The sequence below is a fragment of the Passer montanus genome, unplaced genomic scaffold, assembly GCF_014805655.1.
Source record: "Passer montanus isolate IOZ18808 unplaced genomic scaffold, ASM1480565v1 scaffold16, whole genome shotgun sequence".
Taxonomy (NCBI): Eukaryota; Metazoa; Chordata; class Aves; order Passeriformes; family Passeridae; genus Passer; species Passer montanus.
The window spans coordinates 11721587-11747562 of record NW_024363160.1 but is presented as its reverse complement, the minus strand read 5'-3'; the positions used below and the strand labels follow the sequence as shown (position 1 = coordinate 11747562).

General features: G+C 34.4%; 1 protein-coding gene across 8 annotated transcripts in view; it reads right to left on the bottom strand.

The window, feature by feature from the left end:
- Positions 1 to 8789: 8789 nt before the first annotated feature.
- The window catches only part of RB1CC1 (RB1 inducible coiled-coil 1), a 67303-nt gene continuing 50116 nt past the window's right edge, over positions 8790 to 25976 (bottom strand). For 2 of the 8 annotated variants that reach the window (XM_039702761.1, XM_039702765.1), the window contains 9 exons: positions 22764 to 22920; positions 20397 to 20505; positions 20037 to 20277; positions 18418 to 18493; positions 17300 to 17347; positions 14251 to 14309; positions 12375 to 12511; positions 10741 to 10811; positions 8790 to 10420 (listed from right to left, as the gene is read on the bottom strand). In XM_039702761.1, the coding sequence (XP_039558695.1) occupies positions 10343 to 10420; positions 10741 to 10811; positions 12375 to 12511; positions 14251 to 14309; positions 17300 to 17347; positions 18418 to 18493; positions 20037 to 20277; positions 20397 to 20505; positions 22764 to 22920 (976 nt within the window). In that variant the 3' untranslated portion in view covers positions 8790 to 10342. Of the gene's footprint in view, positions 10421 to 10740; positions 10812 to 12374; positions 12512 to 14250; positions 14310 to 17299; positions 17348 to 18417; positions 18494 to 20036; positions 20278 to 20396; positions 20506 to 22763; positions 22921 to 25976 lie in introns of those variants that run through there. The other 6 variants (XM_039702762.1, XM_039702763.1, XM_039702764.1 and 3 more) reach the window with 6 other exon arrangements.

Below are 25976 nucleotides of genomic sequence, written 5' to 3'. Positions count from 1 at the left end.
ATGCATGCAACTTTTAAAAGCAAGCCTAGAGGAAGTTGGTCTAATGAAAGGACTAATCTCAAATCAGACAGAAACAGACAAAGGGAATTATCAGCTTTATATTAAGCACATTCAAAATATCACAGAGTAACACAGCTGTTCATCATATCACACAGTAACAGCAATGCTGTTTTCATGCTACACAACCTATATATACACAAATATGTTGAAGTCACAGCTCAGGCATATTGCCTTAGTCAAAGGATGAAGCACAGAAGCAGGGAATTCCATTGAAGAGGTTTCCACATTTGTTCTCTACTTTTACTGATACCAGAAACAACCAGAAATTGTCTCAAACCCATAAAATAACTGTTTATATAATTGGACGCAATTCAATAAAAGAGAATTTTATTTTTTTAAATCTCATTTTAAAATAAGAAAACACATAATTCTATATATTTAAAAATAAATTTAAACATTACTTATGTCAAAGAATTGCACGAGAATAATAGTATGCTTTTTTTTTTTTTTTGCTTTTCATTGAAGTAACCCACAGATTTTGTGTTATAAAAAGACTTTTGGATTCCTCGGACACATTTAAAATAGTAACTTACCACAATTTATTTTATGCATTCAAAAATTTAATAATAGACTATCCCTGAGTTGGAATTTCCTTTTTTTTTTTTTTCTTCCCACATCTAGAAAGGCTTTCAAATGAAAATAGCTACTAAATCAACTCCTTCCACTTTCATGTGGAAGCATAATCACATGGTTGTTTAAAGAGGAGTAACCAAGCTTGCAGAAATGGAAGGGCTACTATTCTTCTGTCATTTATCTAATAACTGTGCTCATAGATTAAAAAAAAATATTCTCTTGGAAAGAATGCAACAGAAGTTATGCAACAGTGACAGACATCATCCTGTTGAAATGATCCATCTATTTTAGGAAGCTAAAAATGTGGAGACTGTACCTTCTGGAAGTGCGTTAAGGATGGAAACGCCACAACCACAAGTCACTGAAACTGAGTATTTGTGATTGGGAAACATCAGAGCTCGTAGAGAAGCCAACCACATTTTTGAGGGGGCTCATAAATCTCTAGCTCTTGCAGCATCACACTGTATAAAAGGGGGTGAGCTTTAAGCAGTGTCCTGGGTTTCCTTTCTTTCAGAACAACATGTGCAGAACTGCTTTACCAGTGACCCTGCAGAGGACATGCTTCAAAGTTAAACTTCAAGGACAATTTCAGAAATTAGTTTTAGTTCCCCTGGACAAAGGGAACTAAACCTGTGCTAAAATGGCTTTTCTATCTTGGTACCAGTTTCTGGGATTAATGTTAAGAAGAATCACAGGAAGCCTCTGGCACAGCTATTTCAAAGCCCTCCTCCTCTTCCTGCTGTCGTCTTCTTCACCTTTGCATCCAGGCTCACACAGCCGCAGAAGCCTGGATCAATGCAAGGAAAGACCTGCAGCAAATCAGCATCCTAAAGAACCTGCCTGTGACCCTGTGCTGGGAGTATGATCACAGGCCACTGCCAGCACCAGAGCTCTGATCCCACTGAGGTCAACTGCTCCTGAGCACACATGCAACAACCACTCCTCCCTTGTGCCACATTTCCTGAACATGCAAAGTACAGCCATAAAGGAAAACAAAGTCCACTGCTCCTGAGCACACATGCAACATCCACTCTTGTGCCACATTTCCTGAACATGCAAAGTACAGCCATAAAGGAAAACAACACCCAGGCCATTGCAAAACAACTCGAGTTTCTGCAGAAATCTCACAAGGTGAAAAACTAAATCCCACCAATCCAGGGAAACAATTTGACAAGCTAAACATAAATTTGGAGCAACTGAAAACATGAAGGGCAGGGGAGGAGTATTTATCGAAGATGGTGTAAATTCTGTGGCAAGGAGAAGGCAAAATGTCACCAGTGAAGATGGTTATTATAAATGCTTAAGGATATTCTTCTCTCACCATTCAACATGCAAAGTTCAGCAAATGAGAAATGTAGCCATCAGCACAACAACAGCAGATTTGTCATTTTTCTCACCTATATCAAGTTTCCAAGAACATCTACTGGGCAATGACTAAACAACCCCTTCACTACATTTCCTTCTTATTTATATTAATTTATGCTTAGAAATACAAGACAAATTTATTTTCCTTACAATAAAAATAATAATTCCTAGTATAATTTTCATTTTCTATATAAATATTGAGGATGCTTGAACAAAAAATTCTATATTTAGGAAAAAATCAAATTATGCACTGAAGACCTGAATAGGTTTATGACTTCATCCTCTATAGCTGTCATAGGAAGCAAGAAGGGAATAGGCATTGCCATCTCTAAAATGTTGATTTTTGTCTCAAAATTTGATTGCAAATGAAATTACAGAATTATCTAAGCTGAAAGTCTTTCAGCTAGGCTGAAAGTCTGTGACATCCCAAGATGTTCCTGCAGAATAAACTGTTGTAGCCTGCTGTTTAAAACAAAAGATGAGATAACAGATGCATTGATTTCAGCTGCTTGAGAAACACAAAACCAATAAAGAAGTCACTGTCTGATGGGTAAAGGAACACAACAAAATAAATTGGTAAAAAATTTGAAAATAGACTTTTTTTTAATATTTACAGAAAATAAAACCATTTTAACATCTACTATTCTCATAGTTTCTTAACATATCCATTAAAATACTTGATTATAAAAATGTTTTGTAGTCAGGAGACTGGTGCTACTGATGCCCACTAAACAGCTATTCCTTTGCACAGAATGCACTGCAGTTTTGATGCTTAACTCTTGCAGTTAAGGAGAAAAAACAAAAAACCCCAAACAAAAAAAACCCCAAACACTAAGACTCCTTGGAGAAAGCTATTTAATCAGTGGCCCAGCAGTCAGAAGTGAGGTGTCTTCCCTCAAGAGCCACGTGGCCCCTTTCATGCCAGACCACACTGTGGCATCTGTACTCACAGCAGCTTCCATGTACATCCAAGGAATTTTTCAAGATCCTAAGAATTGAGATTTTCCAAAAAAGAACTTTGTACTACACCCCAACCAACAAGCTCCAGCACATCAAACCTTCTGCACAACTTTTCTTGTCACCAGTGAGTAGGTTAAATTACCTGCATGCAATGGAAAATGCGATTCATCTACACAACGAGACAAACACATTTTCTTCATTTAACCATACAGGGATACAGGGAATGGACTTGAGTTGGCAAGTTCCTCCTTCTGAACTAACTGAAGAGCTGCAAAGAGGACATGTGACATTAAAAAAGTATAAGAAAGATTAAAATAAACATGTAAGAATCATGGCTCATCCTGTTTCTTGTGCAGTATTGGGTCATAACTTAAAGAAAATTTCTCAAGATGACTTCTAGGTGACTACAGGAACAAAATGTCAGAAAGTTCAAGATGACACTCGCAGCTTGGCAAAGAAATAATATGGTAGATATAGAAGTGCCAAGATTGATTTTTTTTTCCTTTTTTTGAATATATTATGGAAGTCTAATATAAAGCTGAACAATGCAGGAAGATCTCTAGACAGAAATCGAAACCTATTGAAGTCCACTGAAAATAAATTAACATTTTCAGGTAAAAAATTTATTTTTTTGGTGTATTAGGTCTCAGTCAAAGAAAAACACTAAGTATGTGATTTAACACACACGCCACATTACAACAGTGCATCTTGTCTTAATATGGAAAACTGGTTTATAGAGTAAGAACTGACCCACACGGACACCAACACACAATTCCCAGAGGTGCCTGAAAATCACAAGTACCAAACAGGGCAGAGAAGTAAGGCTTTAAGTTTTACTTTAAGTGTCACATGCCTTTGAGCACACTGCTTTACCTTCTTGCTTACATAATAGAGAGAACAAAATGGTGAGAGCACAGGATTTGAAGATATAAAACTGCTATGGTATGAAAGAGCAGCCCAAGTATCACAAATTGGTCACCCTGGTTGTCAGGTACCAAAAATAAGTAAATTATCTGGAGAAACTCAGGTCTTACGTCAGAGATACATAGCAAGCATTCTGCTCAGAATAAAAAGGACAAGAATGTAATCATATGTTCAAGGCAAGGTTTTTATGTATAACTGAGAACAGATGTGGAAGCACAAGCACAGGAAAAGAGCACCTAATTAGCTAATTGAAAAGCGCATCCTCAGGCATATAAAATCCCAGTTTGACAAGCAGTCATAAGCTGACACATCTCAATTTTTCAGTGCTTTAAAACTGCCAAAATAGAAGCATATGCCATCACAGTATATAAACACATTCTGTAATCATACATAGAATTGTGGAATATTCTGGATTGACAGGGTCTTCCTAAAGGATGTCTAGTCCAACTCCCACTAATGTGAGTGGACATCTTCAACTAGATCAAGTTGCTCAGAGCCCCATCCAGTCTGACACTGAATGTTTCCAGGGATTAGGCATGGACCACCTCCCTGGGCAACCTGTCCTAGTGTTCCACCACCCTCATCATAAAAAATTGGTTTTATCTGGTTTGAATCTACCCTCTTTTAGTTTAAAACCATTACCAGTCACCCTATCCTATACCTATGTTCAAAAGATTTGCTGGAACTCTGGTGTTCCAGAGTAGCAACAACACAGTATATATACTTACATTCTACTGGTAATTTGGAATTTTTTTTCAAGCTCTACAATGTACTGCTAGAAAGTCAACAGAAGCATATTTAGCTGCATGTATCATATCTGGGGCAAATTATTTGAGCTTCCAAAAATTCACTTATAAGTAAGAGCTACAAACATAAGGAATAGAAATATTATTAGTATTACATGGTCTAAAATTAAAATAAAATATTTTACTTCTTAGCTGTTTTGTTGATTTTAAAAAATACAGTCTCTGAAAAATTACTTCAGCCTAATTCAAGAAATCTTAGTATATACCAAAAAAGGTTATTTCTAGTTTACAGACTTTTAAAAGCAGACAGCTGGTTTTAGTCAGCTGATTTCAACTGAAAATAAATACGTTTTTTCCTGTATAGTTACATAAAATAAATGTCTCTTCTGAAGCTGAAAAAACTATCAATTGTCTACAAAATTATCACTTATTATTTACAGTATTCTGTGCTGTATTCAGTATAACCTTTTTCTACCATTTCAATCATTGTTAAATCATTGCTAAAAATACACCCCACCATTCACAAGAGACATGGTAGACAATTAATGCTGACCAGCACCCCACAAGAAGCATAGCTTAGCAGTCTCCTCATGAGCACTTTGATTATATTAGACATTAAGAGCTGACATTTCAACTGCTTAAATTAACTGGCTCAGAGATGGACTGGTACTTAAAACTGACTGCTACCCCTTAAGGATCCAGGATCTTCAGGCCATGTTTTTTGTCCCTCCTATATAACTGACATATAAAAGTTATTATGTCCTTGATAGCGACTATACAATGTGTCAACTCTTAAGTGTAAAATTCCAACACAGCAGAATGTTTTGGTTATATGTAACTCATAGCTCTGTACCTAATCTTCATTAAAAAATAAAAATGAGGCATTACTTATAAATTTTTTTCTGCAACTTTAACATTCCCAGGACAGGTAAACAGCTGCTACTTGTTGCAGGATTTGCTAAAGCTGTGTGCACAGGCATGCATCCCTGTGTTCAGAACAGGTAGATCTCATGTAGAGATCTGGGGCAGAAACAGGACTTACTAATCTGAGCGAGGTGAAAAAAAGTTCTTCATTAACATCCTTTTGCAAACAGTACAAATTTTTGACTAGGAGGTAAGAAAACATCTCTTCTCACTGCAGAAAATAATCTGCTACTTACTAAATAATTTTGCTTAGAAAGTTAAAGCCACAGTGAATTTAAGTCCAAAGAAGCGAAAGTCAGGAAAAGGAAAGCAAGGATGGCACCTATGATTAATTTCAGAAAATTGAACCAGAAATAAGGGAGAATTTAAACATTACTCAAATTACAGTAACAGTTTCAATCCAGGCTTCAAAACAAAGGACTAAATTGAATGTTGAAAACATTAAATTGCCAAATCAGCTGCAAACTGAAGACCCTTACTAAAAATGCCACAGGATTCCAGTCCCAGCAGAGTTGGGCGAGACAACCTGAGGAGGTTCCTTACAACCTCCACAGTTCTCTAAATCTGATGCTGCTCAAGAGCATCAACATTGAACTCAATTCTTAGCCAGTATCTAGAGTCTGGGGACTAGACTTTCCCGTGCTCCTCAGTATTTTATGTGGATGTTGTTAATATGAGTGAGTGTTAATAGAGCGAGTGCTAAAGGAAGTAACTGTTTACCCTCTCTCATTTATCATTGCTGCTTCAGGACTGCAGAATGGCTTGTAAAGACAGATAAAGAAATCAGAGACCTTAAAATGCAGCACTGAGATCACTGAAGTTTAAAAGGCTTGAGAAGGAAAAGGAGTTCTTATATGGAGAATGCTCTCTTTCTGAATTATTAATTTGGCACTAAGCAGTAATTGTCTGAATTTATTAATTTTAAAAATTAATACTAGTTTGATATTAATTCTTATAATTAATCATTTAATTAAAATAATAATAGACAATTTATTAATTCAAAATTATAGCAATGAAACAGCACTCCAAAGTATTAATAAATTTTTGCCATAGCTGCTCATAGCCAATCTGCCTTCTAGCTAAACTTCACAAAATAAGGCAGCAATGTAGGTCACAAAGAAAACTAGTGGTGCAAAAAGGCACAGAATAATTCTGCAGAGGGCAGACTTCCCAGTTCTACTATACAATATAGGTAACTTAGGGAAAAGTGTATACTTCAGTTTAAAGATGTTCCTATGCAGACCATCTTAAGATTCAAATGCAACAAATGCTGAATTCTAAACAGCACAAGCTCCTGACTGACTGCAGAGCAGTGCAAAAACTGATATGCTTCTCAGAGTATTCAAATGGATATAGCTTTCCAAGAACACTGGAAAAAATCCCTTTTAAATTATCACATCCCTTCTGTTTCAAGTCTGCAGGACAGCATGTGCTTTCAATCAACTTTTTCTACCATTCATTTCCCTTTCTGCAGTTCAGAAAAATAAATTTCTTCTCTCTAAAGCCAGACTTTAGAATAAACATGTATTAGCAGTAGCACAAGAGGCTTTTACTTTTAGTATTTGCTGTTTCCAACATGCTGCTGCACAAAAGAATTAGGGAAATTTGAGATCACCAAATTTATCCTCCAACTTCTCCCCCATCCCTCCTGACCATGCTCCTCATCCAAATTATATAGCTATACACAAAGTTTTATTACGGCGCAAGATGAAGCACATAGGTGGTACATAACAAACATACTTTCAAGAACCAGTAAGGCTGTGACATACAAAAAGTATGTAAACTACATTTTTCTCAATGACTGTTCAGAATCATTACTGAATACGTTAGGAGTTTGTTTGACAGAATTTCCATTTTGAATATACATAAAGATTATAAAATGAAACACATGACAAATATTCCTAAAACCCAAAGGCACTGTTGTTTATTGATATTTTTAAAATATTATGTCATGTAGCAATAACAGACACATCCTGGCATTCTATTAAGTGGCTGATATCAGAAGGGAAGGAGTTTTTCTTCCTTCATAGTTTGCATTACAGCAATTTATTTTAATCAATTTATTTAGGTGCTTCCCAAGTTCACTTTCATATATTGTTCATGTGTTTCTGAGTTATATAAACCTCAGTCATGTCTTTTTATCTGAAACTAGAAATCAAGCCAGTTCTCATAGTATCATAAATCAACGCTGCTACTGTCCATATATAAGCTTAAAAGTATGCATTTTTAATCTAGGCAACAGTAAAATGAGACTAGAAAGTTTAGATGTTTTGATAGACAAAGATAAGGAATTTGAGGTCTTTTTTATTTTTTGGCAAGGAAGTTAAGTCTCAGCATGAGTTCTGTACTCAGCTCACTTTAGCACTCAGGGTACCATCTCAGAGCCTACAACAAATGAACTTCATGGTATGTCATCAACACAAAGCAGAAAGACACACAAACTTTAGTGATTAATGATTCACGGTGTAAGAAAAATGTGTATTTTTGTATGTCCTAAAAGGAGTGCCACTTGTAAGCACTCTGTCATGTACGGCCATCATCAAATTAGCAGTTTTATCCAACTTGGAAGAACCTGATAAACAACACATCCTTTCCTCCACGGAGAAAACTCTTATTTTACTTTGAAGTAGATTATTCAATAACAAAAGAGCGGGGTCTTATGTTATAGCACTGGATTGCCCTTTGCTACACAGATTCATTGCTGCTACTGAAGGAACACCTGCCCTCCCAGAAACTGAAGGATTCAGTGCTCCTTAGCAAAGCCTGATGGCTTCCAAGAAATAACTAATCCCTGGAAGACTTGTAATATTCACAGCAGTAGTATCTGAGGCTGGGAAAGTTTTGTCAATGGGTAAAAGACATCAAGGCTACTAAACATTTGGCATACTAAAAGAAATGAGTTACACTATGTGCACAACTTCTTAAACCACTTGTGACTAAGTTGACTTAAGAAACAAGACTGTACCAAATTGCAGACAGAACTGAATTCCCATTTAGCTGAAGGTGAAAAATTCAATTATTAAAGAAACCATTGCATCATGGGCTGTTTCTCTGGCTTGCCTTTTTTATGCATTAAACCTACAGATCTATGTTATTTACACATTTGACACTGGGCAGTACTCAACTATGGTAATACTACTCTTGAAGAACAAGGCACATTAGAAAACTAATTTTAGAAAGTCAGTACATCAACTAATAAATTTAACAACCAGGTAAGAATGCAACTTGACGAAATGACATTGTTATCCACAGATCAATTGTCTTAGATTTATTTAATCAAAGATATGATACAGTTACAAGCCCATGCATTTCATAAAAATCTGAACTTAAAATTTGTATGGAACAAAATTTTAAATAAAGCATATACAAATGTTTCTGGCTATTTAACTGGACTAGTTAGTCTAGAGAAATATTATTTGAAACGTATGAGCAGAAGCATTGAGATTTTCATGTGGTCGTTTCTTTACCTCCTCTTCCACTCCACACCTGAAGATAAATCACAGCTGAATAACTCCATGAATTGAATCAGAGGCATAAGCTCATAGCTGAACTCGTAAATTCACTTCCCATTGGTTACATATTTATAGTATATCCCTTTTATACTGTTATTAAAAATAAATAAGACTACATTTTAAAAATGTAGGCAGTATAACTACTAAAAAATGTCACTTATGCATTTAATATGCTGACAAAATTAAAATTTCTATTTAAATTCATTTTGATGATTACAAGGTAATTCTTGTAATTCCCAAATGCTTTTGAAAATTACTACCTCTCATAGAAAATTTAGATATTTCTATGTAATGAAACCACTGGAGAAATCATAAAGATGCAACACATTAACATGAAATAAATATTAGAGATGGTATTTAAAAGGCACACAAATACTTCAAACACATACAGTTTCAAATCTTTATTGTTTTAAAATTCTACATGTCTTTTACAATTACAATAATTTGTTACTTAAATGACTCTTGTATGGTTAATGTACAATGAGTTTTTTCCTGAAACTCAACCATGAAATACAATTTCATCAATATGATTTTTCTAAATAGATTAATACAAGACTTCTGTTTTGTTGGGAAGAACAAGTGCTTCACCTTGAGAATAAACAGCACAGGTGTCTTCCCTTCAGAATCTGTGTGATCAATCCATCGAAAGTGCTTTTGAAGATTGCAGATCTAACTGTGACTGATTTTCAAAATCAGTCCATCAAATTACAAGGGTTTTTTAACATTTAAGAGCATTTTCATGTAATGAAACAAGCTGCAGTAGTTATTTTTATTTATCTACTGAGGCAAACTCACGTTGAAGAAAAATTATATGATTATCGGCATGCAATGAACACCCTCTTTAAATAGTTGATGAATTTTACACATATAAAGAATCTGTTAAAGAGTGCAAGTACTTTGATAATGATTTCACAAAAGGACATATGCTGGTAATAATGGTAACTAACATTTAACATCTAAATACAAGCTAATGGTATATTTAACAGGCAATTAACATGGCAAACAAACCATGTTTCATGTGGTTGCCCTTAGAGAAAATGAACTCATTTGGTCCACACTCTTAAAGTTATCTGGGTAAAAAAATCGAAGCAGTTAGGGCCAGAGTTTTTGATGAATTTCTAAAATGTCACCTGTTAAAAAGTAAAAGCAGTACATCAATGACGTATCTTGTCACATGACCTCAGTATAAAAAGATGGCCTGGTATTTGGAGCGATGAACGAGCACTGAAGGACAAGTCAAAAAAGAATGGAGACAGAATGAACTAAAACTTTGTTGTGTTATACTTTCTTGTTCCATGGTACTGCTTTCACTCTGTAGAATTTTGTACCCAAGGGAACTTTGAATCTGTTTTGTGCCTACAAAAAAAGAATAAAAATTTAAATGTGGAATTATTCTACTGATTCTGGTACTTTTAAGCTCAAACTGATTCCCACTACTCAGTATTCAGGAGACCCTTAGAAGTCCAGCAGGACTCTGAACAATGTGGATGCAAATACCCAACCCACCACTCGCTCAACTCTTCTAGCTCCCCTACTCTTGCTATTCACTGACTTAAAAGAAAAGCACTTTCGTCTAACTTTTTACGCAGAGAGAATTTCTCACAATTGTTAAAAATACTAAAATACACTTTTCTTCTCTATTAATCACAGGTGATTTCTCATTACTATCTTCTTACCTTTTTTGCCTGGCAATACTCCTTTTCCATCACTTTTCCTAGCACCCATGGTCTCCTAGATGCACCCGACGCTAAAGAGAAAATGTATGTAATATTTTGGATAAGCAACTATAAGTACCAGGATATTACACTATATTTTCATTAAAAGCAGATTTTTTTTAAAAAACAGTTTAAATAAACAAACATTAAGTAAGGTCAGATTTAAATGCAACATTTTGGTGGCCCTTAGAACAATAACTTGCAGTACCTAGGCCAACCCCAAATTTAACCTATCACAAATACAACTAGTGTTCTGAATTTACCTTTCCCCACTTCCCTGATGTAGGAATAGAATCAAGATACAGTTTCCTGAAGCAGTGAGACAGAGACAAATGTGTCCCTCAGGCAGTTGTTAAGTCTTGATATTTGTTTTATTTGCAGTTTTCTTAGAGTTGAGATTAACTCTATTCAGCAATTGGTAAGAACCAGAGCAAACTAAGTACATTTGAAAACAGGTCAGTGAATCAAGTATCCACAGTAACATACAAACTGACAAAGCTTTTACCTTATATATGTAAAAAAAAAAACCAAAACCAAAACAGTAAGAAAAGTCTATCATATTTCACACAGCTATGTATGCACTACTAATGCCATAGGTCAGAATATATTACATCTGGAAGTAAGACAGGCATTTTGCCCTTAGGTTTCACAGATGACACATGACACAGATCCTTCAGCAGACTCACAATCCAGTTAGGGCTTAGTGGTCTTCTGGAGAATACACAATTTTTCAAGATCTATCATCTTCCATCATAACTGCAATCTACAGTGAGTCTGCTCAGGAAAATTATTTGACAGCTTGTCATATGTAATAACACAGAAACTTTCACTGATAAGTTAGAATTAATATAAGTTGTATTTTGATGCATATTCTTAGAAGTTTTTACAAAGTTGGGAGCACAGGTGGGTTTGCAAAAAAGCATGGTAGTTTAAAAATATTTCCATTAATCCACTTCATGTAGAGCTCATGGTTTAGTGCAAAGCATTGTTATTTTTCCTCATCTAAAAAGATTTCAACTTAGCTAAGTTTAGATAGCTGCCAAAAAAAAAGCCAACAAAAAGCCTTGACAATTAAGGGAGAAAAAAAGTAAATCTGCCATCAACTTGAACATAAACAAAGAAATACAGGAAGTCTTCTCTGAAAAATTATAATAAATACAATTTTAATTTGGTGGGAAAACTATAAGCAAAAACATTGCTTGTAAACTCCCATATACTGTTGTCTACATTTTTTTATTTATTATTTATGCTGAGTAGTTAAAGCAGCCTGATGGGAATGTTAACATACTCTGTGTGTGTACCAAATAGGCATATTCTCCCTCTTTTTTTTTTTTTACAGCTTACTTTGAAGATGCAGGTCCTTTTCCCCAGTTTTCCAAGATATTAACATCTATATAAATTTTTAATTAAAAATGTTTTGCTTTGAAAAATATTTTGCATCTGAACAAGTTAGCAAAAGCTACAAAAATAGCTGACAACTGCTACCTGCTTCTTGTATTTATCACATATATAATTATAAAAATCACTTAGTGTTAGAAAGTTAAGACTGTTAGTTGTAAGAGGAGATAATAATTAGAAAAAAATCTGACACTTACCACACTCACCTGGTTTGAGATCCAGTGCAGCAAGGGACTCTGAGTGCAAGAAATACAAGGTTGGACTAACAGTAAACAACACGTAGTTGTCATGCCTTTCATCCAAGATGATGAGTACTAAATCGCCAACCTGAAAACTAGGGAAAAAAAATAAAATCAAAGAACTTAACTTAAAAAAAAGTACAGAAGCTTAAAATTACATTACTTACACTACATTTTTTCCCCCATGTATTGCATGAGAGAGACTAAGTTGAAGAGCAGCAGACATTTCCACATATGTCAACTCATATACATTTCCTATTTTCTGAAGACAACAAAAGCAGGCTCCTTTTTAAAAGTGTTTTTGAAATGTTCTACACCCATTGGCTCAAATTCGTTTTCTCAAACTTTAATTTTTTTCTTTGGAACATAATCAGAAATACATAACTATATGCTAGTATTTCAATTTTGCATTATTTTTATTCACCCGTACTTCACGTAACCATCACTGTAGTGGTGTTTACATCTTTTTGTTGTTTTAAACTGAAGCAAAATTGAACACAGAAAAAATACAGCAAGAACATTTATGCAGCTTCCAATCTTAAAATTTTAAGCACACAAGACAAAGAAGGGATGAAGTGTTTATCTTTGATCAAATGATGAAAAGCCAAAGAAACACTGTGGCAACTGTATGTAAAACCTTTTAAAACTCTGCTTTTCTGACACCAGCATAACACAAAAAAACAAGTTGTCATGTGAAATTTCAGCTACAGAATTCAGAGAGCAACTTCTGTCTCCAAACTTCTTATTCCAGGGTGTAAAGTGTTGCGAGTAAATTATTTACCATTAATGAAATGAAGTCTAAAATAGCTACAAATTAGCATTAGATCACAAGGGAGCTGTAGGAATAAATATTATTACTCCTCGGGGGATGAGGGAGGAAGTGCAAAGAAAGTGAAAAACTTCTCCACAGAAGGAGACTACAAATACACAGAGAGTCAATTGAGCTGATCTAGAGAAATTTAGGTCATCATCTTTAAAGTTCATTTTTGGATTAAATAAACAATACTCCAAACTTTTCTGCCTGGACTTACTATGAAGACAGGCTAGATTGACTTAAAAACATCTCTACTGAACAGATGAATTATTCTTTCATACTATTTTCTTCCTCAAAATCTACCAAGACACTTGTGAGAATTTTCAGATGCTAGAGGGAAAAAAAATATTCTTCACCTCCTGATCCTATTACAGCAAAAATGAATACTGGTGTAATTCAGAAAACATTAATAGAAAATCTGCACAGATTTTCTTTCTCAAAAGATTTTTTATATTACTCAAGTAATAGATAAGCCTCATGTAATTAAAAAGCTGCCTGTAGCTTTTACATTTTACAAGAATACATTTTTTTCCAGCAACAATTCTACATGCAGCTGCTAAGAGATTGATAATACCTCACAAAATGTTTCAGTTACTTTTATTTCATTTGGTTAGGGTAAGACAAGAATTGGGAGACTTCAGGAAGGTAAGACTTCTCTTGAAATATAATACAGCACTATGCATATACAGGATGAATAGATTTTCTTTTTCTTAGGCTTCAAGGTTACAGGTAAACAAAAAAGTAATCTAAAAAAAGCCGCAGAATTCTAGAAATCCTATGAAGTAAGGAATTCAAGACAGTCACTGACAGAATTCAAAAAGGCCATTTCATTGTTTATAAAAAGGTTTTATAAAATTTGATTTATGCTCAGGTGGGACTGTTCAATAGCTGATGGCTAAATTATAGTGATCTATGCACATTTCACCACAGAGCAAGAACAGAAGAATTGTAACATTAACTATACAATTATTTTATTGCAAGCATATCCATCTATTTATATGAAAATTAACATGTACTTACTCTCTAATTGCTATTTTTTCAGAATGCCTTGAGGATACTGATGACATACTTTGGGACATCTATAAAAAAAGAAAAGCTATAAAGTACTGTCAAGCTATGATGAAATGCACATTGCAGGTGAAAATATGACATGATTTTTCATTGATTTCAAACAGTGCCTAGTCTTGCAGATTTTATATTCACTCTGTAGTGGGTTTGGTTGCTTGTGGTTCTGTTCTGGTTTTTATTACTGTACTTTTTTTTAATAGCTATCTTTGATTACAAAAGTTCCTGCATAACTTCTCCCTCATTATTTAAAACTGTGAAGGACTTTTCATATCAGTGTCAGTGAAGACTTATTCTGGGCAAACACAACAGCTACGATAAAACTGTCCATCACAACAGAGAAGTCACTGGCACTAGAAAAGGCTGATGTTAGAACACCAGAGATTAAACACGTTTATTACAATTAAACTCTAGATGTTGAGCTCAAGATAGTCTCTCAGTTTTTCTACGAACTGTCACAAAAACTCAAATTTATTGCAATCAACAGGGCAGCACTCCCTGGAACAAAACTGGAGTCAGATTTACTAAGACCAAAGGTTCAATAATAAAGGTTTACTAAGAAACAAAGGTTCAATTCTGTAAGGTTTTGGACATAAGAATTATCTCCTATATGTATATTTGCTTTTAATTCTGTTTAAATTAATAAAATACTAGCACATGGAACAACTTCAATAGGACAAACTAGACCTAAAAATAAACACAAGTGCACACAAAGTTTCTACAAGAGCTGTGATAACAAGAAATGACAATGGGTAATTAACACTACCTCTATTTCCACAGGAATACCTATCCTACATGTAGACAAGTAGCTGGGAAAGCTGTCCAGATGTAAATGTATCAGTTCCATCACCCTCTGGTAACCTCCTTACAACAGACAATTCATAATTGCTCCACAGAGACCCTGTCTAGAGGTCCTGCAGTTTTTCCATCCATTCCTACTTCCTGGACCATTTATACATGCTATTCAAATCTAGATTGCTCACACTTGAAGTTTAGCATGTGATTTTCCAGCTGTAACTCAGATATTGTTCCCTACAGCAAATTTCCTTCCTATTGTCAATCTTGCCCCCTGCCTTCCTCAGAGGCAGTACCAGCCTGTTTTTGTTTTTTGAGCCTGAAGCCTATTCACAGCTCATTTTCTTCATTTCTTCAAAGAACAAGTCCAAACTGAATGCAGTACATCGCAGAATGCTCTCAAATTCTGATGACACCTTCAGCAGTGTTCTTTATACAATCTAACTTCAGATTTTTTCTTAATTTTTATTTTTTATTATTTTTAAAATTTTAGAGGCTACCTTTCTTCCTTGAAAAGGTTGCAGTTACTGTGAAATGTGTCAAATTTCTTTAGACTTCACAAAAGTGTTTGAGGGTTCTCCTCAGATATAAAGACCAGATATTTTCTTGCTATTTTTTGAAACTGGAATAAGTGTTAAATGAAAGCACAAAATAGCTTGATTTCTGTAGTTTTCCTAAACTGCTAACTTCAATAAAAACAGAATGAACTAGAATGTTGAGAATAATTATATTAAAACCTAGTAAGGAATGTTTTATTAATACAATTGTAGTAGCCTTTACACAGAAAAAATTGTTCCCTTTCTCAATAACTTATTTACTGTAACAAAAATCCTGTAATAACATTCCAAATATTAAAAGGAGCTCCTTTTTGTTCCTTGTAGAAGTAACCCACAAGTTCTTCTGCAAAAGCCAATGAGCTATGAAGGTTTTCCTTTTCCCACATAATGCCTTCTGAGCTCCCTATCCGAAGTACCTCAATAGAATAAACACTGGTATTGAAGTGTTGTTGTATACGTCAGTTTTAGAAGTGCATTTAAAAGGAGAAGGAGAGGGAAAGAAGGATGAAGACACAAATAATAAACTTATCTATGTAAAAACTCACTTTATAAGTAAGGAATTTAAAAGATATGAAGTTCCATTTAGAAATCAAATTGGCAATTCTTTGGTCTCTAAAGCAATTCAAATGTCTCCTACACGGCTTTGTATTAATCATAACAACAATAATCCTCTATTTGTCTCACAGAGAGTGTTTCTTTCATTCTACTTTACTCTAATTTGACAAGAGATCAAGAGTTTGATTCAGGAAATCTACAGAGAGGTTTAGAAAACTGTCTGGGTGTATTTTCAATTTTATTGTAAAAACTACACTTAAATAAATTCTGTGTACTTCACTGACATTCTGAATTAAAAATAATCCTTGAAAAATTATACTTTTAGATGTTTTGCAATCCTTTCTTACACCTGGTATGAAGTCTAACTTCCCACTACAGAGGTATCAGTTCCTACCAAACTTTTAGGTATCACCTGTCGCTTAAAGAAAGTGTGATCTCCATGGCCAGTCCATCGAAACGATGTGCCTGTTTCTTATACACACAGAAATTTTTTTAAGACCTCATATTGAGACCTCCTAGCACAGATAAAGTGGGAAGAAATAAAAGGAGAAGAATTTATACTACAGGAATCAAGGGCACTCTGTCACTGAATTATTTTTCCTTCCACAGACATTTACTGTAGGCATTTTGTAAGGTGGCTGCCTGCCTGCATTTCCAGATACTAGGCAGAATTACAATTTCACACCTTACAAGGTGGCAGGTGCAGTTTTGCCAAAACAATCTGTATGTTATTGTTAACACTCCCAATTATGCTTAAAGTGCAGGCATATTTATATTTTTGTAAACTGGCCTTTAATCTACTGCTGCTGAAAACTGAATCATGGTGCCCTGGAAATTAATACCCCGTTATCCCAACTCTGGATGGTCTGTATTCTTTGGGAAGAAGTCACTCTTCAGTCCTGTGAATCTTTTTCCATGAGAAGACTAAGCTCATGTACCTCTGGAAGGTTATCAGGTTACCTATTCACCACTTGCCTTAGCACTCAAAATATTTTTTAATTAATTAAAAAATATTCTTAGATTTTAACAAACTTAACATTTTTAAGCTTTTCTTATTTTCTCATGAGGCTTAAAAAATGGACTGCACAAATACTCACCAATCTTTGATTTAATCTCTTATTTTCCTCTTCTTTCAACTGTAAAGTCTAAAAGAAAATCTTAATCTGATTAACTGGATATTATACTTTATACAGTACAAACATTTTTTAAAAAAGTTCTGATATGACTAGAGCCCAACTACTTGTACAACACTACATCCTTCAGTTCTAAAATTATCAAAACAATTATCAATTATCAAAAAAACTTTTTGAACAAAGACGTGCAAAAAACCCCTTGAAGTCTAGGAAATTATCCTAGTGCTACAAACTCCCATGCTAAGATTTCACCTCCATACTCATACTTCTCTTTCTGTTAGAAAAACATGCAAATGATAGAACAGCAAAAGAAATGTAATCTATTACTATGTTATAGCTTCTACCCATGACAAATCCTTTGTAATCAGATGACATAAAAAAGCATGTATGTGCTCATAGTCAGAAACATCCAGGCACTTGCTTCATACGGTGTCACAATCCATTAACAGAAAGCATTCCTTTTCTTTATTTGGTCCCAGATTTTAGTCCAAGTGATCCTAGAAAGCTGGAAGCTAATGACACCGTTTTTTAAAAATAAAAAAAAGTCAACTTCAAAAAGACAGCTGTGATGAAGTTAGGTATGACTGGCCAGTCAAAAATTACTAGAATCTGAAATACTCCAGTGTAACTACTAGAGGTTAATATCACATTTTACCAAGAATACAGCCTAAGAGGAGAAATTACCCAATTTTATGAGAAACTGGCAAATCAATCTTAAATCCTGTCCAGCTGTTTTGTATTTCTTAATTAGAAAGAGAAATTGTAACTTTTTTTCTATAGAAATTCACTGTATCAGTGATCTGTTGCTCCTAAAATGAGTGACAGAGCAGTCACTCGTACTAAAGCCCACATAAACATAACAAGGATAGGCCAAGAGTAATGTTTTAATAGTTATCTTGAATTACAGTTATCTTGAATAGTTATCAGTGAATTACAGTGATCCAAAAGTACAATGAAAAAACATTCTCTGAAATCATATTTATAATCCCTGCGGACACTATATTGCATCAGAGCATACAACTGACCACAGCACAACTTCACATGTACTTTTAAGTACTTAGTCTTAGTCTTAAGTACTTTACCTCACAAATAAACAATCTACTCACTCTTTCTAGCAACATTATCCTCTGCTTTTCTTCAGACATATGAACATTTTCACTAAAAGAGAAAGAAAATTGACAAGTTAAAAACTAACTTTTTTTAATAATCAAAAATGGTCTTTTTCACACCCACCTGTTATCTTCACTCAGTGAAGAGTGTTATATATATTTGCTAGCACACAGGAAACAGCACAGAAAAACACTTTAGGAATCAGCATTGATGTTTCTGGCTGGTGTTTTGGATTTTTTTTTCCCTTTGCTTTAAACCTAAGAGGTTCTTTGCTGCAACACGCCAGTGAATTTTCAGCCACTGATTAGTTTATCAAACTACATCAGGGCATTTCTTGGTATTTTGCGTTGTTTTCAAGACACCAGGATGAAAGATACAGCCCCATTTGCTTTGACAGTTAACCTCTGATAGTGCAATTCAGCTCTATTATGCCCCATTTTCCTGGTCTGTAGCTCAAAGGCTACTGGGGAGTAGTCTGAAGTGCCCTGGTACTCCATGGTAGAGACATTAATGTGAACTGCTACTTGTTGCCGTTGATCTGTGGGATAAACTGAGTACTGGGGCATGATAAAATAAATGCTAACATCTCAAGTAATTGCTTAAGAACATAAACAGTAATTCCTAAAACAGTTATAACATACTTTAAAAGCAGTTTAAATAGGGAAGAAACAACGTATTTTCTAGTCCAAACTGATTTGGTTGAGAAAACAGACAAGTTTTGGGATGAAACATGCTATAAATCCAATCAAAATAATCTGAAAAGCTAACTGATTATAATTAAACCATACGAATCATTCATTTCCATTAAAAGGCTGTTTAGCTCTCATGTAATAGGAAGCAGTCAACAGAAACCTGTGAAAGTTTCTGTCTAATCATACATTGGGTCATAATTCTTTTGTTCACAAGCTCACCTTAATTTTTTTTTGTACACCTGTTTTGAGAGTGCAGGACTAGAATGATTACTATAAGAAACAGCTCTTTTTGTAAAGATGGGGTACTTCCTTGTTCTTTTATCACTGCAAGTTTAGTTTGGCGAGGACAACCTGTTTTTATCTTCACTTCTACAAAGCTGTTTAGTGCTCTGGGTAAGGCAGCATCGGTTGTGATGCACACTGACTAAAGCACACCTAACAATTTTGCTCTTGTTCCTCTCGTGTGGCTGCCAGTCAGGTTTCTTACTTCTCTGAATGGTATGGAGAGAAGGCTGGAGTTCATTAAAACGCTAGTGGCATGCAAGTGAGACACTGTTCAAAAGATGTGTCAGTAACATGCAGCCTCCCAGTTCATTCACCGCTGGTTTTCCTTCTGTTTGATGTATGTTTTGCATACTTAGGTATATTATTTTATGTCATGTTTACAGGGCCAAGTTTCACCTTGAAGCTGCATACTTCAAAGTCATCAAACCCACGCATTCCTAATGATTGTGACACCACAATTGTATGCACATGTATGTTTAAAAGAATATTTTCAGGAAGAGCATCAAAAGTGGGAGGAGAGTTAAACATGCTCATCTGTACTTCACACTGCCCAAGAGCACACAGTTCCAGAATTGACAGCGTGCTTTGTTTCTACTCTAATGCCCCATACTTACTGCACAGCCATCATACTGGTTTCCATCGTGGAATCCATTCTCCCCTCAGCCCCAAAGTCAGCAACCAATCTCTCTGTGTCTGTGGGCACATCAGCTGCACAGGCCCCACAGGCTTCTGATGCTGCTGCCAAGTAGGTTGATGGAGAAAAATTACTACTTCTCAGTTTACTAACTTCTTCTTCAAGTTTCTTCTTCTCTTCAAGTAAGCGAGCTCTATCTTCAGAAAGTGTTTCAATCAAATCTGTGACACAAACAAACAGAATTTCTTTTAATTCCAGCAGCACTAACGATCGAAATCAACCTGCAAAGAATGGAACAGTCCTATTACAAAAGATGAAACTTCATCAGAACTTTGCTTACCCTTATCTTTTTCTTGCTGTTGTGTAAGCACTTTTAATTTGTCACTAAGATCATTAATAATGTTTTCTTTTTTCATTTTCTCTCTTGCCAGAACAGTGTTAAAGTTGGTCTGAAAACAGAAAGAAAATATTGAAATGAAGAATGTATTGTAAAAATGTAATGCAAAATAGTACAAAAGATTTCAGTTTTCTACAATATAATTAAAGACGTAATTAAAACTTTTTTACTTTTTGCTTTGGTGAAGAGATAAAATGCCAGTACATTTTATTTTCATGTTTGTCTTTAAAATTTTTTGTAATTAATTTTATTTTTAACCCTCTCATTCCCTCAAGCCTGATACATACAAGTAGTACAATAAGAAATAATTAAAAAAAAAAGGTTGTTGATTGTTCTTTAAAATTAATACTTTTTATTCCAGTTAATGTAAAATAGTTGAACATTCTATATTTAAAATAGTTACTTGAATGGTTCAAATTATTAAGATAAAACTAAACTGCATCCAGATATGTTACATAAAATGAAAAATACCATTACCAGTACACTATAAACTGAATTAAAAATACATTTCAAGTAATGCATTAAATCTTGAATGAACAATTCATTCTTGCAAAAGACACACAGGAATCCTGGTTAATAGCTTGAATAGGTGAACATAAAGAGACCAGCAGAACCTTCAGTACCAGTCTAACAAATATTTCCACTTCTTCAATCCTTCTATTGACCATTGTGCCCTTTAACTCTGAGGGTGCTGATGAAGAGACAGACAAAACCTACTAACAACCATCTATTAAAAGGATATTTCAAATTACTTTTAATTTTTCTGTGACTTTGAAGATTCTCTTGATATATGCCTATCAACTCTTAAAATGCAAACTATTTGGTGGGCTACACAACTTACATAGGGCACAGCAGCCTTTGTTATATGTCTGCATAACAAATCTCTGTTATATACAGATATATAACATATATATAACTTTGTTGTATGTCAGCATAACAAAAGCATGACACCTCTAAAGAAACTTCACAGAGGAAAAAAACCCAAAAAAGACAAAGGCAAGGCTGAATACCCAAAATACTCAGTAATCAGCAGAGCCAGTGAAGTAAAATGTCAGCACTGATACACCTGTTTCTGGGTTTGTAGTATTTATTTGCTTTGGTTAGGGTCTTTTTTGGGGTTGTTCATTGTTTGTTGTTTTTTAAAAAAGTTCCAGCTTTCCCTGGAATTTGCTATCAATGCCTCAGAACTTTCCCTTCCACGCTCTGCTGCAGAAATGAAGAATATTATTACATAATGAGGAAATTGGAATACTAAGGAATATTGGAAAAATAAATCAAATTATTACCAATGTAGGAAAAAATTTCCTATTAGATTTACTAGTAAGGCTAACTTCAGTATTAATGCTTGCAGCCCAATTGCAGTAACACTCCTTTACAGCCATGTGCAATTCTGTGTTCCCTATTCCCTGCATCAAGTGATTCATAGCATTCATTCACCAAGCTGGCTGATCACCACCCTTGTCTCTTTGTCCTTATTTGATCCTACCACAGCTACAGTAAGGAGAAATGCTTAAAACAGAAAATCCTTTCTCAGCATTTAAATGCAACAAAGCTGCAGATAATAGCTGTTACTAACAGATTTAATTTAAGAACTTGAGACTCATCTACAGAAACTAAGAGGTTCAAGATGTTTTCAAAGGAAAAAATGTGTGGCTACAGATGTAAAATAATAATCCAGTGCAATGTGATTTTTCATCAAGATAAGAACTACACAGTGGCTTTAAGTTTATTACATAAAATGCAACATATTTTATTTGAACCTCAAAATAGAACACGTTTATGCTTAGAACCTCAAAACACCAACTGTCCATGGTAATAAACTTTAAAAGGCAGTGAAACACTAATTGATTCCAGATCAATTCATAGTTCAAATAATTAATTTAGTGTTGTCCACAAGTTCTATAATACCTGGTATCTTTCTGCAGTTAAAATTATTAATTAAATATTAATCCATTTATAATAATAAATTATTATAATTGATTTAATAATAAATATTATACTAATTAAAAATATGCCAAGCACTTAAGCAAAAGAGGTCACAAAAATTTGGATTGCCAGTTGTTTGGTAATTGGTTTTGTCTTTTGGGTTTTATTTTTCAGTGGAGTATTTTTGTTTGTTTCGTTCTTGTGTTTTTTCTCTTAATGCTTAAATGTTTGATTACATTAACACATCATATCCTGGCTTCAGATAATCTCAAAAGTTTAGAATGTGGAAGTGTTACAGAGCAAAAGAGAATACCATACTCCAAAGAAGCAAAAGAACACAACTGTCATGGAAGCAAAAATAATATTTTTAAAAATCAGCTTTACCTGCTGCTCTGCAGTGAGCGATGTTCTGATGTTCTGCATTTCTTCATTCTTTCTTTTCTCTTGTTCTTCAAGTTGCTCTAAGAACTTCATTTTTTCTTCCTGAAGCTTCTCCTGAAGTTCAGCGACTAAGTTTGATTCAGCAGATGATTCAGCAGGACTTAAAAGAAAATGTTTATGCTTTAAATGTGCAGCATATACCAAGCCCCACATACATGAAATAAACACACACAAAAAGTCAGACGTTCATTTTGAGACATTATTCCTGAAATTAATTATCTGTATTACAATTAAGTCATTACTAACTTCAATTCTACTTTTTAATCATGTCCATGTCACCAATTCTTACTCTTGAGCATTCTGTGTTTCTGGCATAGCATGCTGGCTCTAACTTTGAAGTTTTGTTGAGAGGGAGGACTTTTGTGTATACTTTTACTAATGTAACAGAACACAAGGAAAGTGGTAAAAAAAACCCAATTATCAACTTCACAAAGATACTTAGTATGTAAAACTGCAAAACCTTCAGAAATATCACATAAGGAAAAAATTCAGCAGAAATGTGATGCTAAGGAATCCAGATGTGAAATTCAAAATTCTGGATTACAGAATCTGGAGGACAGCAGTGATGAACTTAAAGGAAGGAAAACATCAACAGTCACAAAGGCAGGATAATGACCTTAAATGACTTTTGAAACAATGTTACATAGTATTTTTCACCACTGAAGCAAAAACTAACTACACTCTTCCGTGTTTTGGCTTGAGTTAGCAAAAACGCCCCTGAAGAACTTTAGAATAGAGAAACCCCTTTGATTGTCAACAATTGTGAAAAATTGCATTATTTTAAATGTTTATTATTCATCTGCACCCGAATTGTATTTAAACCATATTGATATTAAAATTAATCATATTTAAACCCAAAGCTCTTAGCTGACCTAAACCAAAGCAGGAATCATCTGCCTCTCCGATGGATTGCCTGGACTACCATTTACAAATGACAGCCAAGTAAAGGATATTGCTGTTCTGCAAAGGACGCTAGCACATTACCAGTTTTTATACCTCATCACTGTACCAGGCAGCAGGTTTAAGTATTTCATCTGAAAAGGTCTTGTCAACTACAGCAACAGTGACAATGCCTAACTTTATTGTTTTCAAGATACCAAAAGCACATATCTTCAGATTGGGGTTTCTTTGCAAACACTTGCACTGCTCTAAGATGACAAAGGATGTACTTAACAATACTGCTACTGTTCTACCACATAGGCACATACTATATACAACTATTATGCAGCAGCTCAGAAAGCACTCAGAAAGCCCATAAGAACCTCTAAATAAGAGCTCTGAAAGCCAACTGAAGTTCTCAGAGTGGCTAAACAGCCTCTGACATTCATGGAGTTAGAAGTAAAATAAGCAGAGAAAAGAAAGTCATGAAACATTCAAGCAAATCTTTTTTGTGCCACTGAGAAAACATTTTCATGCTTGATTAAATTGCCATTTATTTCTAAATGAAGCCTAGCTAAGAGAGAGAGGGGACATGTGCTCTGTGGAGAAGCTCCACTACTTATGGTGGTCTGACAGAAGTGGCTGGACAATATTAAGACTGCAAGATACCAAAGCAGTAATTCCGTCTTCAAAGCAGTTTGGATTCCTATTCCACTTTTAACATTCTTTACAGTATTATATATACATATATATTTTAACTAACCGGAAAACTGTCTTATAACACTTAACAACCAATCATTAAAGATATTGTGGTTTTCTCTATTGTTTTGCTCTACTACAGAGTGCAGGAAGAGTAAATGGAACTACAAACACCTTGCAGTTTTATTATCTTTCTTAATCAAAATGACTTGATTTTCAGATATACCAAACCATGTTAATGTTTATACTGTGGTAATGCATGGATAGAAAACATTTCTTTGTTGACTCTTGATATTTTTTGTTAGTTTTCATGAACGTTCAAAACCTAAATTCCTGATACCAGCAAAATACTCAGGTCAAATTTAACAATCCCTCTCTCTGTCTGCACCTTCTGAATGGCTAATGTGACATTACTCTTGTAGAAAACAACCACCATATAGTCACATGCCAAATGAAGATTGTTTTCTACCATTACAACTTCTAAACAATGAGTGAGGATAACAAACAAACCTGAGTTATTGACATACCTTGGGGTTTTAGGAATTCAAAAATCAAACAACTAAATAGTGACTTTGAAATATTAGGACAGATTTACTTAACATATAAGCCCTCTAGAGATAAAACATACTATATCTTGATTCCTAGAGAAAAAAAAAAATTACCAGCAGAATAAAGGCGTAAAAAGAAGCCTTAGGAGGCAAAATATATTTCAATGTCACACTAAAAATTAAATTACTTTACAGAACTTGTAACAAACTAACAGCACTTCTTTAGATTGAAGCAGATCATAATTCTTTGAAATACATTATCTGTTTTATCCAGTATGGATAAGAGTACACACAGCTGTAATCGCAAGTTGAAAGTTAAGTGTAGGTGGATTTTTAAAAAGTCTGATGACATAGCTGCATCTTTTTCCTGTTGAGTCAAGTTCTTCAAATTTCTACAATGCATTAATACACAGAAAAGGAAAAGAATGCAGAATTTAACATTTTTCTTCTCATCACACCATATTTCATTAAGACAATACTTTCTTCAATTAAGAAGGGCTGTTCTTAAGTTTCATTACATCCCAATCTTAATTCAAAGAAGCAATATTATCTTGATGCATTTCTTTATACACTGACAAGCAAACATAGGCACTAACACAACATCACATAATGATGGATTTGCTTGCATGTGAAGATCCTGAGGTAGCAGACAATTCCAGTGAAGCAGATATTCCTATTTCCCTTGCACTATGCATGACCTGCCCTCACCTACCTTTTTTTTTAACAGTACATTGATACTCAAAATTTAAAAGCTAACTTAAGTCTGTACTCATTTTCTGCAGTGTTCTTTTATGTCAATTTTGTCAATTTTATTGATCTTTTCCCATTTCACATACTTGGTTTAATACCTGGGGAAAAATATTCCTGTATTAAGATATTTTACAAACAAGATCTATCTGCTGCATTAATCTTGTTCACACACCACAAGAACATCAATGAAAAATGCTAGCATTTAAAAAAAATATTATTGCTAAGCCTTTGTCACATGGAAAAATTCTATTTCCATTCTATAACAACACAATCTAGGCTG